Source organism: Phyllopteryx taeniolatus, chromosome 15 (assembly GCF_024500385.1).
Source record: "Phyllopteryx taeniolatus isolate TA_2022b chromosome 15, UOR_Ptae_1.2, whole genome shotgun sequence".
In the NCBI taxonomy this organism is placed as follows: Eukaryota; Metazoa; Chordata; class Actinopteri; order Syngnathiformes; family Syngnathidae; genus Phyllopteryx; species Phyllopteryx taeniolatus.
Genome location: NC_084516.1, coordinates 21,853,679 through 21,870,178, shown reverse-complemented (window position 1 = coordinate 21,870,178; position 16,500 = coordinate 21,853,679). Strand labels below are relative to the sequence as shown.

General features: G+C 43.5%; 1 protein-coding gene across 2 annotated transcripts in view; it reads right to left on the bottom strand.

The window, feature by feature from the left end:
• zer1 (zyg-11 related, cell cycle regulator) overlaps positions 1 to 12,991 on the bottom strand; it is a 31,757-nt gene extending 18,766 nt beyond the window's left edge. For both annotated transcript variants that reach the window (XR_009792182.1, XM_061800364.1), the window contains exons 1-8: positions 12,840 to 12,991; positions 10,807 to 11,024; positions 10,532 to 10,682; positions 6,535 to 6,956; positions 5,034 to 5,207; positions 4,847 to 4,961; positions 1,171 to 1,317; positions 916 to 1,089 (exon numbers count right to left, since the gene is read on the bottom strand). Coding sequence is in view for 1 of the 2 variants with exons in the window: in XM_061800364.1 (XP_061656348.1) it covers positions 916 to 1,089; positions 1,171 to 1,317; positions 4,847 to 4,961; positions 5,034 to 5,207; positions 6,535 to 6,956; positions 10,532 to 10,682; positions 10,807 to 10,973 (1,350 nt within the window). In the remaining variant the exon portion in view is untranslated. The remainder of the gene's footprint in view (positions 1 to 915; positions 1,090 to 1,170; positions 1,318 to 4,846; positions 4,962 to 5,033; positions 5,208 to 6,534; positions 6,957 to 10,531; positions 10,683 to 10,806; positions 11,025 to 12,839) is intronic.
• Between the last annotated feature and the right edge of the window lie 3,509 nt (positions 12,992 to 16,500).

Genomic DNA, 16,500 nt, shown 5'->3' with positions numbered 1-16,500 from the left:
AGCCCAGTTAAGTGCATTAAAGGTTACGTCATCGAAACTCTTGCTCTTTTGAATTACAACCGAGAACCTTTAGAATAAATAACAGTAACATGCACTGTATGCGATTTGTTACGCCATTGACTCTCAGAACTTTTTTTTTTTTTTTTTAAAGAACGCCATGCACTGAAGTGAAACAAAATCGAATGCGACTGCGCGAGAAGATATTGTTGACGAGACAGGGAAGGTACGTCACGTCACTAGTTTGGCAGTGTTTTGGATAGTTTGACAGACGACCGATTCTGTCAGTAAACTGGATGTAAAAAAAGTGTATTTTATATCTGCATACTGTATATGACAACAATTATACCCTTTTTTTTTTAAACCAGTTAAGGCAATTGATAGTACAGGTAGTCTCTCTGGGATGCAAACACATTTTTTGTACTGTTATATTATTTTGATATTTTCACCAATCTGTTTTCCATTTATTTATTGAAAAAAAAAAATCATTTTTTCTTCAGGTCCTAAATTTGAATAAGTAAAAAAAATAAAATTAAATGTTTAATTAAATCATTATTGATATCGAAAGACATGAAATATTTATATTGTGATACACCTTTCAGCCACATCGCCCTGTAGCCATTCATACAACAGAAAGAGTCACGGCCTCCTCCAAATATATCAACTTTGTGTTCAATTAAACAGGCACACATTTCACATACAGTAAGTAAAATTGTGAGACGAGGTAATTATACTTTCATATTGATACTGTTTATGACATTTTTGTCTGGTGGTGTGCCTTGGCTCAATAAAAGTTGGAAAACTCTGGGTTGCACACACTACTGAAAAAAATACAGCACAGCGGATGCAGCATGGAACACTTTACAAACATCAGAACTTCCAAAGGACGATGCCTCTTGAATTAAAGAGCACACTTACAGTGACCTCCTGGTATTGCTCCATTCCGTTTAAAACCACTTGAATGACCTCTTGGCGAAGCCGCACACTTTGGTCGCTGCGGTATTCTGTGTTTGTCAGGTAAAAGAGCGCAGCGCTACCTGTCACCTGGATGCTCTTATCGTATTTATGGCACTTCAATGCCGCTATAACAAGCTGAAACAAGACATTTTTAGCAGTCATATGAAAACTATTTTATGTCGATTGGTCGATGGCGTCTTTTTTCAAATCTCATACCTGCAATGCTCGGAGTAGCTGGATGCAGTGTTGTATCCTGGCGATGTCAAACAGTTGATTGATGGCTCTGTGGGCTAATTCAGGGCGGAACTCAGTGTAGGCTTCAATAGCATTCAGGACCTGGTCTTCATTCTTTGATCCAGTCACCTGAAAAAGCACCAAAACACCAACAAGCACCAACCAAAACCTGTTAATACACATCGTTATACATAACCATACGTTCTTAGTTTATCATTTTGTTATGCTAAGTATCTTGCACATACTGTGTGCATTTCTAAAATAACTCTACCAACATCAATCCGGTCAACTTTTAACCTTTTACAATGGTTTCCAATGTCTGGCCACTGCCCAGTATGCCCACATGCACCATGAATGATATGAAAATAATTGATCCATCCATTATCTATACCCCTTATGCTCATTAGCATGGTCGATAATAAATAATAAATATATAACCTTCTCTTACTCTTCTTATTAGTCCCTTCATTCGACTATGGGGTAAAAAGTAGCGGTATATACGACGTTCGTCCACTCATCACAAACTTGGACATGCAATTGTATTGCATTCATTTTTAGATCAGCCAGCCACAGTTCTTTGTCAGTCGACCTTCTCTCTTCTTTTCCCTTGAGGGATCCAGAAAGGGGCCTGTCTGGTGACACTGTCCCATTGCTTTCTTAGCGTGGTTGATCCATTTCTGCCAAGGATGTAACGTAGGCACTGTTTAACAAATGCTTTAGCTTTGTTTGTGATGTTCTTTGTCCCTCTGCAAATTTTAGCTCCTTAAATAAAGACTGTCTTAATGTTGGCTTTACAAATATTCTACGTCTGGTCTCGGGGGATATCTCCTTACATCTCTAGACAGGTCTAAGAAGATAGGAAAGCTAGATAGGAGAGCTTGGCCTGTACTCACCATCACATCCTGTTCAGCAACTTGATCAACAGCTATCACACAACCCAGACAGGTAAGAGAGGTGCCATCTTGTATGGCTTTATTCCCTAGTGTGATTGGTCCTTCCTCTATACCAATTATTCACATTGTCTTGGTCTTGCTTGTTTTGATGGTGAGACCTCCCATCTTCAGGGTCTTACGCAGTGTCTAGACTTTACCCCGTGCACATTTGTGGCAATAGAAAAGTAAGCAATACCGCCAACAAAATCCAGATCATGTAATTGAGAGCAGAGAATCTACTGGATTCCTGTCCAGGACCCTTCAGTTGTGGTCCTCATTATACATGTAAATGGTGTCATTTATCCAGGTCCTTTGACTCTGAAGGCACTGAATCAAGCATAACTGAACAGTTGTGGTTTTCTTAGAAGAAGTGACCGAATTGAATCCCTGTCTGCTTTCGTAAGTGTCCTTGAGCAAGACACTGAACGCTAAAGAGACTCCGGGTCGGCATTGTAAATGAGAAACTGTTCTCATTTCTCTTATCCAGTTAATTAAGTTTTGCTTCTCATTTGAGCAGGCTTCATCAGTTCATGCATATAGGCTATATACAGTCCCCTCCAAAGTTATTGGAACGGCAAGGTCAATTCCTTTGTTTTTGTTGTATACTGAAGACATTTGGGTTTCAGATCAAAAGATGAATATGAGAAAAACTCTGAATTCCAGTTTTATTGAATTTTATATTTCATGGCATTTACATCGAGATGCGTTAAACAACTCATGAGAGCGCACCTTTTGTTTCAACCCACCCACTTTTTAAGTGAGCAAAAGTATTGGAAAATGTGAGCGATGGGTGTTTCTAGTTGCTTAGGTGTTGCCTTTTAGATTGATTGCTTAAACATGAGATAGTGCTTGTTTTTGGCTTTCACCTGTGAAAACTGCATTTGTTCTTACGCAAACATGAAGACCAGAGAGCTGTCTATGGGAGAAGAGCAAACCATTTTGAAGCTGAGCGAAGAGGGAAAATCGATCAGAGCTATTGCACAAACATTGGGCATAGCCAATACAACAACTTGGAATGTCCTGAAAAATAAAGAAACTACTGGTTTAATGAGCAACAGATATCGAACAGGTCAGCCAAGGGTATCAACAGCAGTTGATGACAGAAACATTGTGACAGCTGTGAAGGAACACCCAAAGACAACAGTCAGTGACATCACTGCCAACCTCCACAGGGCAGGGGTGAAGGTATCACAATCCATTGTTCGAAGAAGACTTCAAGAGAAGCTATATATACAGACCATACCACAAGATGCAAACCACTCATCAGCAAAAAGAATCGGGAGGCCAGATTGGATTTTGCAAAGAAGTACAGAGATGAGCCACAAATGTTTTGGAACAAAGTTTTATGGACTGATGAGACCAAGATGAACCTCTACCAAAGTGATGGAAAGGCCAAAGTATGGAGAAAGAAAGTATCTGTTTATGATCCAAAACACACAAGCTCATCTGTGAAGCATGGTGGAGGTAATGTCATGGCTTGGACTTGCATGGCTGCTTCTGGAACAGGCTCTCTAGTCTTTATTGATGATGTAACTCACGATGGTAGCAGCACAATGAATTCTGAAGTCTACAAAACCATTTTGTCTGGCAATTTACAGAAAAATGCATCCGAACTGATACGGAGAAGCTTCATCATGCAACAAGGCAATGTCCCAAAACACACTGCCAACACAACAAAGGCTTTCATCGGGGGGAAAAGTGGAAGGTCATAGACTGGCCAACTCAATCACCGGACCTTAACCCAAAAGAGCATGTATTTTACCTCCTGAAGAGGAGACTGAAGGGATGAACAAACAACCAAACAAACAAACTAGTACTAAAAGAGGCTGCAGTAAAGGCCTGGAAAAGCATTTCAAATGAAGAATGCAACAGTCTGTTGAAGTCAATGGGTTGCAGGCTTGATGCAGTGATTGCAAGTAAGGGTTATGCTACCAAATATTAAATGTTACTCACTTTAATTTAATTTAATCGTGTCTGTTCCAATACTTTTGCTCACTTGAAAAGTGGGTGGCTTCAAACAAAAGGTGCTCTGTCCTGAGCTATTTCACACATCTAGATGTAAATACCATGAAACAAACTGGAATTGTGAACGTTTGTCTCTTTTTGTCATCTTTTGATCGGAAACCCAAATGTCTCCATTATACAACAAAAACAAAGGAATTGACCTTGCCATTCCAGAACTTATGGAGGGGACTGAAGAACAGGTCTATCTACCCTGAGCGTTAGTGTGCAAACCCAACAATTTCCCCCCTAAGTTAGAGGCACCTTACATTCCATGTCCAAAGCTTGGTGATAGTCGTGGGTGTGAGTAGTAGTTTTGGCCTTGCAGCTTCGACACTGTTGGTTTGGAGAGTCCCATGTCAAGCTTGTAAAAGCAGCATTCGTTTTATAGATGTTTCGGTACCCAATTTTATGTTATGTTAGTCTACTGCTCAACCCCAAAATGGAGGGCCAGCATTATGCTGACATCGTGTTCTTCCACTAGCCACCGTGATTACGGCATTTAAAGCCATTTCAGAGGGGTTGTAATATTGAATTCCTTGTTGACTCTAATTAAGTGAGCTGTTTTTCAGCTTAGACTGTAAAACTGTGACACAGTGAAACAGTAGTGAAGTAAACTTACACTAACATTAGAGCCTCCTCTACATTCACTATTAGACTAGAGGATAATGCATTAGGAACACTTCAATTTCAACAGATTTAAAAGGCTTTCCTGTCAATAGTACCTTATGAGCAGGGATGTGTGTCACATGGCAAAGGGTAGTGTCGTATAAACCCAAAAACTGCAAGGGCCTCTTGAGCTCTTGGAATGGGTAGATGCTGCTCTTGCATGGCTCGTTACTAGAGAACAGAAAATATTCTTAAAAGATCATGAAAGAGGTTTTAGAGCCATTGTCCCCTAAGTTTACCTACCTTGGCCGACCCATAGCTTCTTCTAAGTGTGGAACTGTGCAGTTGTCCAGCATGATGTGACCTGAGATGTCCAGTGAAACCAGATTGACCAGTCGCTGAACGATAGCAGTCAGGATTTTCCTGGTCATCTTAAACTTGGAGGTCCTCCTACTCTCACGTGAGATGTCAAGATGCCTGAGGAATGCAACTTCATTACTTATTGGTGGTCTTGTACAGTGACTTACAACAACATTTTGTTGTTGAATCAGGTATTAAAATAAGATTCTGACCTTGTACTGTGCAAGTCCATAATTTGTTATTGTAACAATCCTATATTGACCATATAACTAAAACATCACTGAGGAGAGCGCAGACAAGGCCCATGTTAACAAAAGTGTAGAAAGAATTTGTGGAGAATCACATTTGGGAATTTTATCCTGGGTTGTGGTGGAACAGACCAAGTAAACACAAACAAGTTAATTTTAAAGGTCATGGTATAACCTAAAAACTATAAGGCCAGTCAGAGTGGAAAAAGCAACTGAATCCAAAAATGGGGAACCACGAAGTTGGCCTCTGAGGACTTGGCTCAAGGAGAGGCAGTTCGCAAGTTGAACATCCACTGCAGCATTGGGGGCAACGCCTTCCTCTCCCGTCTCTTGGCGCCCTCGCCCGTCCTTGCTCACGACAGCCATCTAACATGGGCTCGCTTTGACGGGCTATGACCTTTTTTTTTTTTTTTTGAGTGGCGGCTGCCCTGCGTAGGGCCCTGTTCTTCTGGGGTGGTTGGGGCGATGGCCGCTGTGGGGCTCTCTGGGTGGGTGGGGGTTGGGCATGTGGGACGGTGCTCCGGTGCCTGTGCCGCTCCCTTTGGGACTGGCCCTTCGGTTGGGCTCGGGACCTCCCTGGCTCGGTGGCATCCCCCTGGTTGGGACCGCTGCTGGACGGGCTCGCTGATTTGACTCTTGTAATGTTACGAGTGTTCAAATATCTAGACAGTATCACTATTGTTGTGCTGTGGTTCTCACCCCTAGTCCTCTTGTCCACTCTCCCTTAGTCTGTCCCCTAAAACCCTTTTCTGTCAGGCTGTATTTTCAATAAACATCAGAATAATAAAAACATTTAAAAATAAGCAGAGAGAGTATTTCAAACTCCCCTGTTGCACAGCAAAACTGTTCCACCACAAAGGCATAGAGGTCCACAATTCGGAAAGGCCAGGCAGCTCAACAGGACAGGTTAAAAAAAATAATAATAATAATACAAAAATGTAAAAAAGATCCGTTGCGGTCACAGTTGTTGTTAGTTGTTTGAGAGATGCCTTTCACACTTGAGCAACCCCCAAACCTCTCAAGGAAGTGGTTTCTGTTTGCAAATACAGCTGTTAAAAGTGAAATTCTCTCCTGGTGATTAAGTGAATGAAAGAATACAATAAATAAAGAATTTTTAAAAAAAATCGAGTGCCTCATTTTAGGCAACTCACAGAAGTTGAAAAATGAAGAAAAAATATAAACACCTCGGGACATACCTGAGATTGACAAGTTCCACCACAGTATTGACCAACTCCTCTGAAAGGTCCACATTGTAGAGAACAAGAGATGCCAGTCTCTCGTTCCACTGAGTTAGAAAAGCTGTTCGTCGTAACTGTACATGAGACAGATCTAGTGAGGTGAGCGACTTCAAGGGTTTGAGCAGGGTCTCGGCATGCATCTCATCTGGTAGGCCACCCAGGTTGAGCAACCGCAGGCGGTTGAACCCCTGAAAGTTAAAGTCTGTCTCTAATGCCTCCCCAGAAATAGGATCCATAGCTTCATCGGCACCATCCCTATAGAATATGTTGCTGCAGCCAAAGACACAAAGCGAGACCAATGTCTCACGGAAGCAGGTCAGGGTTTTCAAGCTGCGGGATGACAGACTGTGGCAGTTGGTGAGGTGAAGCTCAATCAGGTCCTGGAAAAACAAAATGTATTACATTAAGGACTTCAAATTCATTACAAATTTAGGAACAATCGAAAAAAAAATTTGACGGGTTATGACAAGCATTATGAAGCGCAAAATACGACAACGGAACCAGCCAGCATCCGTGATGGTATGGGTGTGTGTTAGTGCCCATGGCATGGGTAACTTGCACATCTGTGAAGGCACCGTTAATGCTGGAAGGTACATACAGGTTTCAGAGGAACATATGCTGCCATCCAAGCAATGTCTTTCAGAGACATCCCTGCTTATTTCAGCAAGAGAATGCCAAGCTACATTCTGCAGGTGTTACAACAGCATGGCTTTGTAGTAAAAGAGTGGGCGTACTAGCCTGCCAGCAGTCCAGACCTGTCTCCCACTGAAAATGTGTGGTTCATTTAGAAAGCGCAAAATACAACAATGAAGACACCCTGACTGTTAAGCAACTGTAGTTGGACACCAACCAAAAATGGGAAAGAATTACACCTACAAAACATCAACAATTAGTGTCCTCAGTTCCCAAAAGCCTATTGTGTTAAAGGAAAGGTGAACATGCCTCAGTCCCCAGCTTTTTAGGAACGTGTTGCAGGCATCAAATTCAAAATGTAAGAATATTTGCAAAAAAAAAAAAAAAAAAACATTCATCAGTCCGAACTTTAAATATCTTTGCAGCGTATTCAGTTTGACAGAGGTTGAAAAGGATTTGCAAATTATTGTCCCGTATTTTCACGACCATAAGATGCACTTAAAAGTCTTAAATTTTCTCCAAAATGGGCGGGGCCCCTTATGTGTGCATCGAGTTCCAAAATCTGTAAATGTTGTTGCGTGACTTTGATGAGCGCTCCGCTTGACTGACTGACAGCATTTCCTGCCGACATGCTGCTTATATAGAGGAAAGGCGGACGTGACTGAGGACAGCATGCGAACGTTAAAGGGGGAAGGGAGCGCGTGACAGAGGACGCTAAAGGCACGCCCCCAGTAGGTATATAGCGCCGGTATGCGCATTGTGCAAAACAACATCGGTTTGGCTAAGGACCCCCGAAAACGGCACCTACGAAGAGACACGCTTACGAAACACAGTTTAAACCGCAAGCTATCAGTTACGCGGAGGAACGTGGGAATCGAGCAGCCGCGAGAGAATTCAAGATCAGCGAATCCACGGGTCGCAAGTGGAGGAAGCAGGAAAACGAGCTTCGCCAAGTAAAGAAGACGAAGCTGAGTTTCCGTGGAAACAGTGCGAGGTGGCCCGAGGTGGAAGACCAACTCGAGCAATGGATTCATGAGCAAAGAACAGCCGGGAGAAGCGGCTCTACAGTCACCATTCGACTGAGGGCAATAACTCGGAGCTTGCCAGCATTCCGGGAGTGAATGGATTAGCTCGGGCTAACGTGCCTGCTTGCACTGTTGTTCGCGCTTTCGTAAAAGCCGGCGTCATTTCTGAGGAGCCGCACGGCAACGAGACTGACTCGAACCTGCCGTGTTTGATGGAGAACTTGCCCAGCTGTTCATTTCGGATACAGAACATGAGGACTTTGATGGATTTGTGGATGAGGACTGATCATAAAATAACGTGAGTAGGTTGTTAAATACTTCAATAAAGTACAACCAAACTCAGTTTTGCTCCCGCTGCCTTTTTAAAAACATTGTTTTAGCGTGCATGCATGCTAGCGTATGTTTTAAGCTAGCGTATGTTTTACCATGCCTGCGCCCAATAATACCTTATGGTCGTGAAAATACGGTATTGTGTTTTACTTACATTTTCATTTAAATTTTGAAAACAATTGCAGATCGGGGCCAATGGAGTAATACAGAGGTTACCTTAATTCCAATGAGGGGAAGAGTTACTCCAGAACAATATGTGACATTTATTGTATTATAATTTGTATTATTATTGTTTAGTTCAGTTTTGTCGCTGCCCACTGTTGACACACTGTTCATTAAACATGAACACGGTGATATCGGATAGGAGTCACTCCTTAATTCTACCTACATTTTAAAATGGGAATAAATTATTTTACTTGTAAAATAAATAATTTGATATTATTCTTCATCGTTTTATTCATTGATCCAATGAAATCCTTATTCATAGATTTATTGTCAATAAAATAAATTAACACTACTAAAATAATTTTATATATACATTTGAAATTTTAACATTTCAATAATTGCTTCAATAATAATCGTTAAAATAATTAGGTGTACTCAAATTTAAAATAGAATGAATGATTTTAATGGTTAAATACTGTTTCTTTTTATTCATGTAATAAATTATTGATTTATTGTAAATAAAATACATATTTTTTAAAAGAATACAATACTATTTTATTATGAGAGTTAGTGATTTCAGATGATTTCCTTTGGCCGGGTCATCAAAAAATGACCCGGCCCATCTGTCCATTTTCAAACTCCAATGTAGCAATTGAGCACAAAAGGATTTGCTCCCTGATGCAGTCTTTTTGGTTTCCAAATATGACGTGGATGGGACAGGTCATGCCTATCGATTTAATTTACTGTATATTCATATAGACTGTTTCATTTGGGTCTACAGATCAATGACACAGATATGTAAATAAAATTGTCATCAATAAAAACTTGTTGAATATTAAATATTTACTTTATTAATAACTGTCACTTAGTATGAATATAATTAATACATTGAAAGTCCGCATTCACTGGGGCATCAATTGCTTCTTTTTCCTACACTGCCGCAGCAGTTACTCGTTTTTTGTTTAGTTTTTTTTTTTTTACGGAATATATTTTCATATGGGCGGCAACAGTGAACAACTGGTGAGCACATCTGCCTCAGGGCCGGGGTTCAACTCCAGCCTCCCCTGTGTGGAGATTGCACGTTCTCCCTGTGTCTGCGTGGGTTTTCTCCGGGTACCCCGGTTGCCTCCCACATTCCAAAAACATGCATGGTAGGATAATTTAAGACTCTAAATTGCCCATAGGTGTGAATGTGAGTGCAACTGGTTGTTTGTTTATATGTGCAATTGGCTGGCGACCAGTTCAGGGTGTACCCCACCTCTCTGCCAGAGTCAGCTGGGATGGGCTCCAGCACACCCACGACCCTACTGAGGATAAGAGGTGCAGAAAATGGACGGATGGATATTTTCAAATCACTAACGGCCCGCAATAGCACCTCAATTTCCAAGGGGGACGTAAGTAACTTGACATGTTTCTATCAGTTTCCATGGTGAATCGCCACATCCCGATATGTAGACATAGATGATGTCTTTTGGTCGTGGTCGTGAACGAGCTTAGCACAAGATGAGCGTACTTGGACTTCATTGAACTCATTCAGATCAGCTGTTCAGCTGTTCTGGACCTAAATTATCCCAGTTTTTGAGTTTAGGGGAAGTCAAGTCAGAACTCCGGTTTAGATTAAGAGCATTTTGAGCCTGCTTGCTGGAATATCCCCCAGGTGAGTATGAAAACCGGTGTAAACGTACTGTACTTATAAACAATGAACACTGTTCCCCACAGGTGGTCTGTTCTACTGTATTACACACAGTAAACCTGCATTATGAAAACTGATCTTCATTTAATAATACAGTGCAGCCTTTTACCTGTTTTTTTATAGCTTCTAGGTCTCTGTCGTGGACAAAGTCTTCTTTCAGCTGCACCCTGGTAAGTCTGGTGCTCCAGGGTTCTGAGAATAATTGGAAAAAGCTCTCCTCTCGTTCAAAGTTACTGTCTGTATGAACTAACTCCATGTACCTGTTGAAAGAAACAAAACATACAATTTAAGATATACGAGATCTGCAATACAATAAGAGCACAAAAACTGACGAGACAAAACAGAAATTAGGTAAGTGTCAAATTCATATTTCCAATTACATACACATTGACCAATTTGTCACATATTTCACTGGGAAGAAAGATGTCAGAGCGCAAGCAGAGCTGTTCCCCCAAACCCTGACAGCACATCGTCTTTCTGAGGTTCCTCAGGCAGAATATTGTTGCCAGAGTCATGAGGCTGTCTGGGTTGTCTCCTGCTTTGGCTGCCATATTAGCCTCTTCTTCTGTGGCTCGGATCCGAGACTAGGCAGTGCAGGGGACCTGAAGAGAAACGTGTCGACAAATGAAATGTGTGAGGATGAGCAGTGCCACATTTTTTTTTTTACAAACCTTTTGTAACTTTTTTTTTCTCCTTAACTCACATCTTTAGAAACACAAAGTCATAGAGAGGAGGGATTCACTTCCATCTATCCTTTTTCTACATCGTTTATCCTCCCTCGGGTCGCGGGTATGCTGGACCCTATCCCAGGTAACAGAGGGCAAGAGGCCGGGTACACCCTGAACTGGTTGCCAGCCAATCGCAGGGCACACAAAAACAAACAACCATTCGCACTCACATTCACACCTACGGGCAATTTAGAGTCCCTCCACATTCTGGTCACCACCACTTCCGGCTCCTTCCCTCAGGTAGGCCCTAGCAAACAATGCAAACTAAAACAAGCAGACATTCCAACAGCTTCTTCCCCCTTGCCATTAACTTCTTAAATAGTTAACTTACAATTCCATTGCAACATGCTGCCAAAAGTGCATACATTTCTTGAAGTCCGTTGCACAATGGTCATTGCAGCAGACTATTGTTCTATTTGTCATTTCAAACTGCTCTAATTGCTAGAGGACTTTGCATCTTTTTGCACAACTTTCCAAAAAATAAAAATAAATAAATAAAACATACAAAATTGTACTGGCATTACCACATCACTGGTAACCTTTTATTGCTCAGTGACTGTTTTTTTGTTTTGTTTTATTTTTTTTATCTCTATGTCTCAAAGGTATTCTCTGTCAATTGACTGCCTGTTGTCATACTAGAGCGGCTCCAACTACCGGAGACAAATTCCTTGTGTGTTTTTGGACATTCTTGGCAAATAAAGATGATTCTGATTCAATTAACCTACCCTGCATGTTTTTGGGATACCCGGAGTACCCGGAGAAAACCCACACAGGCACCTTGAGAACATTTAAACTCCACGCAGGCGAGGCCAGATTTGAACCCGGGTCCTCAGAACTGTGAGGCAGATGTGCTAACCAGTCATTCACCGGTATTAACTTGGCAATGGAAAATAATTGTACAGATAAATATTGCAGAAAATCAGTTATAACAGCCCTGAAAATAAATGCTGGTGCAAGTGGGACACCTTACCAAAAAAATACAACTTTTCATTAAATCCTGTCTTTTAGATTAATGTTAGATAAAGCATAAAAAGTACTGTGTGTGTGTGTGGGGGGGGGGGGGGGTAAACGTCACACTGTGAAAGACAACCCAATCCACAGAATGTATACTTACAATTTGACATGCTTAACAAAACAATATATTGGCTATCTTGTAGGTTGGCGACTGATGTTTGCTACTTTAGAACTTTTTCAAACATTTCAAACAATATGACTGACTTATTGACGTTTTCTTCAGCATAAAGACTCTTACTGGTTCGCTTAAGTTAAATGCAAAGCTTCCCCGTCCTCTGAAGGAAATTACTGGGTTATTAACAATAAAGTAATAAATCCTGAGCGAGTAACTTAGCAAGCAAGCTAGTTAGCGATGAAGTGGAACCATTTACTTAAATAACACCAACGCTAAATAGTCATATATGACCGGGAAGCAAATGTTTACATACTCGTTCATAATTACCCACACTACTTGCGAGTAGAAGTTGTTTTTGTAAGTTGGGCTTCCAAGAGCCGTTAGTGTACATCACTAGTGTGTCTCAGGTTGCGTTAGCTTTCGGCTAACGATGACTTTCCCTGCACTGTTAGCGAACTCAGCTGGTACCGCTAGCGCTAGCTACAACTGTATGTGAAGCTACAACAAACAGTGAATGGTCAGCGATGTCTGAGTAGGCGAGTCATCGTCTAATCCTCTACCTTAGCTTTCGCCAAGGCTTCGGGTCTTGATAGAGGCGAGAAACGGAGTTATTACCACCAGTCTTCGCTCATCTGATTTTCGTTTTCGTCTGATGTCAACAAACAGACTCCTCCTACTTCTACTACAAGTCCTCCCTTCCTCCTGTTCCGCTTCCTCCTTCCCTCGTTTGCGATGCACAGCAAACATTAATATTGTCAAGGCAATGAGATTTGTCTGTCATGCGATGAAAGAAAATGCCATATTACATACATGTAGTATGGCATTTTTGTTAATATAATAAACAATTATTATTATTATTTTTATAATAAACAGTTTAAATAAAAATGCAGCCCTATGGGGGGGGCACGAGGCAGGGCAAACTGTAGGCCGGTCCCAAGCCCGGATAAATGCAGAGGGTTGCGTCAGGAAGGGCATCAAGGGCTTCAAACTTTGCCAAACAAATATGAGCGTTCATACAAAGAATTCCATACCGGATCGTTCGTGGCCTGGGTTAACGACGTCCGCCACCGGCCCCGGTGGAAATTCAGCTACTGTGGGTCGAAGTGGAAGAAGAGGTGGAACGCGGGTTCTTCGGCAGAAAGAGAAGAGGAAAGCACAGAGCCTAGAACTGAATGTGGGGACTTTGAAAGTTGGGACTATGACAGGAAAATCTCGGGAGTTGGTTGACATGATGATTAGGATGAAAGGTTGATATAGTGTGTGTCCAGGAGAGCAGGTGGAAAGGCAGTCAGGCTAGAAGTTTAGGGGCAGGGTTGAAATTATTGGACCACGGTGTAGATGGGAAGAGAAATGGAGTCGGGGTTATTTTAAAAGAAGCGTTGGCTAAGAATGTCTTGAAGGTGACAGGGATTTGTTACGTCCACTGGAGACCCAGTGGCCCACGCAGAGCTGATTCAACGACTGAGCGAGGCTGTTGATAGGCCAGTGGAGGTGGCTGTGGTCAAGTGTCCAGGACATGTGAACACGATGGTAGCCCGGGGGAGTGATGCGGCTGAGAAAGCAGCAGGCTATCAAACGGATGCTGAAGCTAACTATGTTGTCAAACAGGATCAGTTGATCCACTTTCTCCCTGCAGTAACGGTTGATGTAGTGCGCGACCCCCAAGAGGCGGCGCCAGAGGAGGACAAACGTAAGTGGCAAAAGAAAGGTGCTGAGTATGACGACAAGGAGAAGCTGCGGTTTGGCCCGGCGAGAGGCCCTAGGAGATTGGTGTTACCTACAGGAAAGTTCATGCGATCAGTGGTTGAGGAAGTACACGCCTCGACACATGAGAGTTATGTGTCGATGCTGAACAAGCTGCGCCATGATCTCCTGCGTAAGGTAAACGAGTTTTGTGTTTCTTGTGATATAGGTCAGAATTTCAGTGTTGGCCCTACAACGAAGAGGGAACTGCAACACACTGAGATGGGCCGATGCCCGAATGATGTGGTGGTAATGGACTACGCCGACATGGTAGTCCCAGTCCAAGGAAAAAGGTACCTATTAATGATTGTCGACACTTTTTCTGGATGGCCCGAAGCCTACCCTTGTGCAAAGGAGGACACGCCGGCCGTCATCAAAGCGCTGGTTAACCATTATATCCCGACACATGGGTTTCCACGAGTAATCAGATCGGACAATGGTAGGCCTTTTACGGCTAATTCGAATCCATGCTGGGGCTCAAGCACAAATTTGTCTCAGTCTACCATCCTCAGTCCCAGGCCCATTTGAAAAGGAGGAACCGCACGGTCAAACAACGGCTGGCGAAAACGTGTTCTCCATCAGGCAAGCGATTAACCGCCGGACAGGGTTCACCCCTTTTGAACTCCTGACCGGCCGCCTGATGCCCGGTCCAGCCTCGGCGTCGCTCCGGCCGGACATGGAACCGCCGAAGGGCTATAAGCCCTACTGGGAGCAACTGTCATCTCTTGTGTCCTCGCTTTGTGTTTCAGATCCCTCTGTTGCAGACGTCCACGTCAGTGACCCTTCCCTTCCCGACTCACGTGTAATTGAAAGTACTCCAAAGGAAGTGGTCTGAACCACGGACATGGAGCAGCTAACTGGTACCCGGTGAACCATAAGTTCAGCGCGGACCACCAGGTGGATTTGTGTTTCAGTTGGGAGCAGGTGATTATCCACTGCAAAGCGGGATACTGGGAACCGATGAAGGGTAGGAATCTGCAGTGGAAGGACAGGATCAAACTGGGAAAAGGTAGTATGCACCCGGTAACCCCTGGGGAGCGACACCCCGTACTGCTGCCCTTGTATGATATAAATAGCCCCCCGTTGAAAGAGTGGGGCGAACCAGTGCCAACCTTTACGGTCTTAACCTTGGGAATAGATGTGTGCATGTATTTGTGTGTGTGTGTGTGTGTATGTGTATGTGCATGCATGTGGGGTGTCGGAGTTCAGGTGGGCAGAGGACAGAAGAGGTAGAGGGGGCAGAGCGGGCAGAGAGTTCAGATTCCTGAGAGCATGATGAATAAAATTGTCTTTGAGTCGGCTAGTCCTGGCCCGCAGACTCCGCAGTCTCCTCCCTGATGGCAGCAGACTGAAGAGGCTGTGTGATGGATGGGGGCCTTTGCGGGTGAGGCGGGTGCTGTAAATGTCCTGCAGGGAGGGAAGAGAGGTTCCGATGGTCTTCTCAGCTGCCCTCACTATGCGGTGAGAGAGGATGCGGTGCAGGCTCCGTACCACACGGTGATCCAGTTGGTCAGGATGCTCTCTATGCTCCCTCTGTAGAATGAGCACATGATGGGGGTCGGGGCTCTGGCTCTTCTCAGCTTGCGCAGGAAGTAGAGATGCTGGTGAGCTTTCTTGGCCAGCGATGAGGTGTTGCTGGTCCAGGAGAGGTTCTCGGTGATGTGCACTCCCAGGAAGTTGCTGCTGCACACTCTCTCCACCGCAGCATCATTGATGTTCAGGGGAGCATGCTGGGAGTGCCCACAACAATTTCCTTGTTTTTTTTCCACATTTAAGGAGAGACTGATGTACGTGCACCACCCGGCCAGGCGGATCACCTCACACCTGTAGTCTGTCTCGTCCCCGTTGCTGATGAGACCCACCACAGTTGTGTCGTCTGCAAACTTGATGGAGAGGTTGGAGCTGTATGTCGGTGTGCAGTCATAGGTCAGCAGGGTGAAGAGGAGGGGACTCAACACACAACCTTGAGGGGTCCCCATGTTCAGAGTGATGGTGCTGGATGTGTTGCTGCCGACCCGTACTTCCTGCGGTCTCCCTGTCAGAAAGTCCAAAAACCAGTTGCACGTCGAAGTGTTGAGCCCCAGCTGCTCCAATATGTAGATCAGTAGTTGAGGAATGGTGGTATTGAATGCTGAGCTGAAGTCTGTGATCAGCAGTCTGACATATGAGTCGTTAAAAGTCCAGGTGTGTGAGGGCAGATGGAGGGCGGTGGAGACGGCGTCATCGGCTGACCGGTTGGACCGTTATGCAAACCGGAAGGGGTCCAAGGAGGGGGAGTGGGATGTCTTGATGTGGTGCATGACTAGCCGCTCGAAAGACTTCATCAGGATGGGAGTGAGCGTTGCCAGACGGTAGTCATTGACTTGCAACTTGCTTCTTCCTTAACTATTAATTTATCTTTTAATGGTTTAAAGCACAGGTGTCAAACAGAGTAAGGACTAAGTACAGTCCTGTTTTATTTTTCATATTTAATCATCT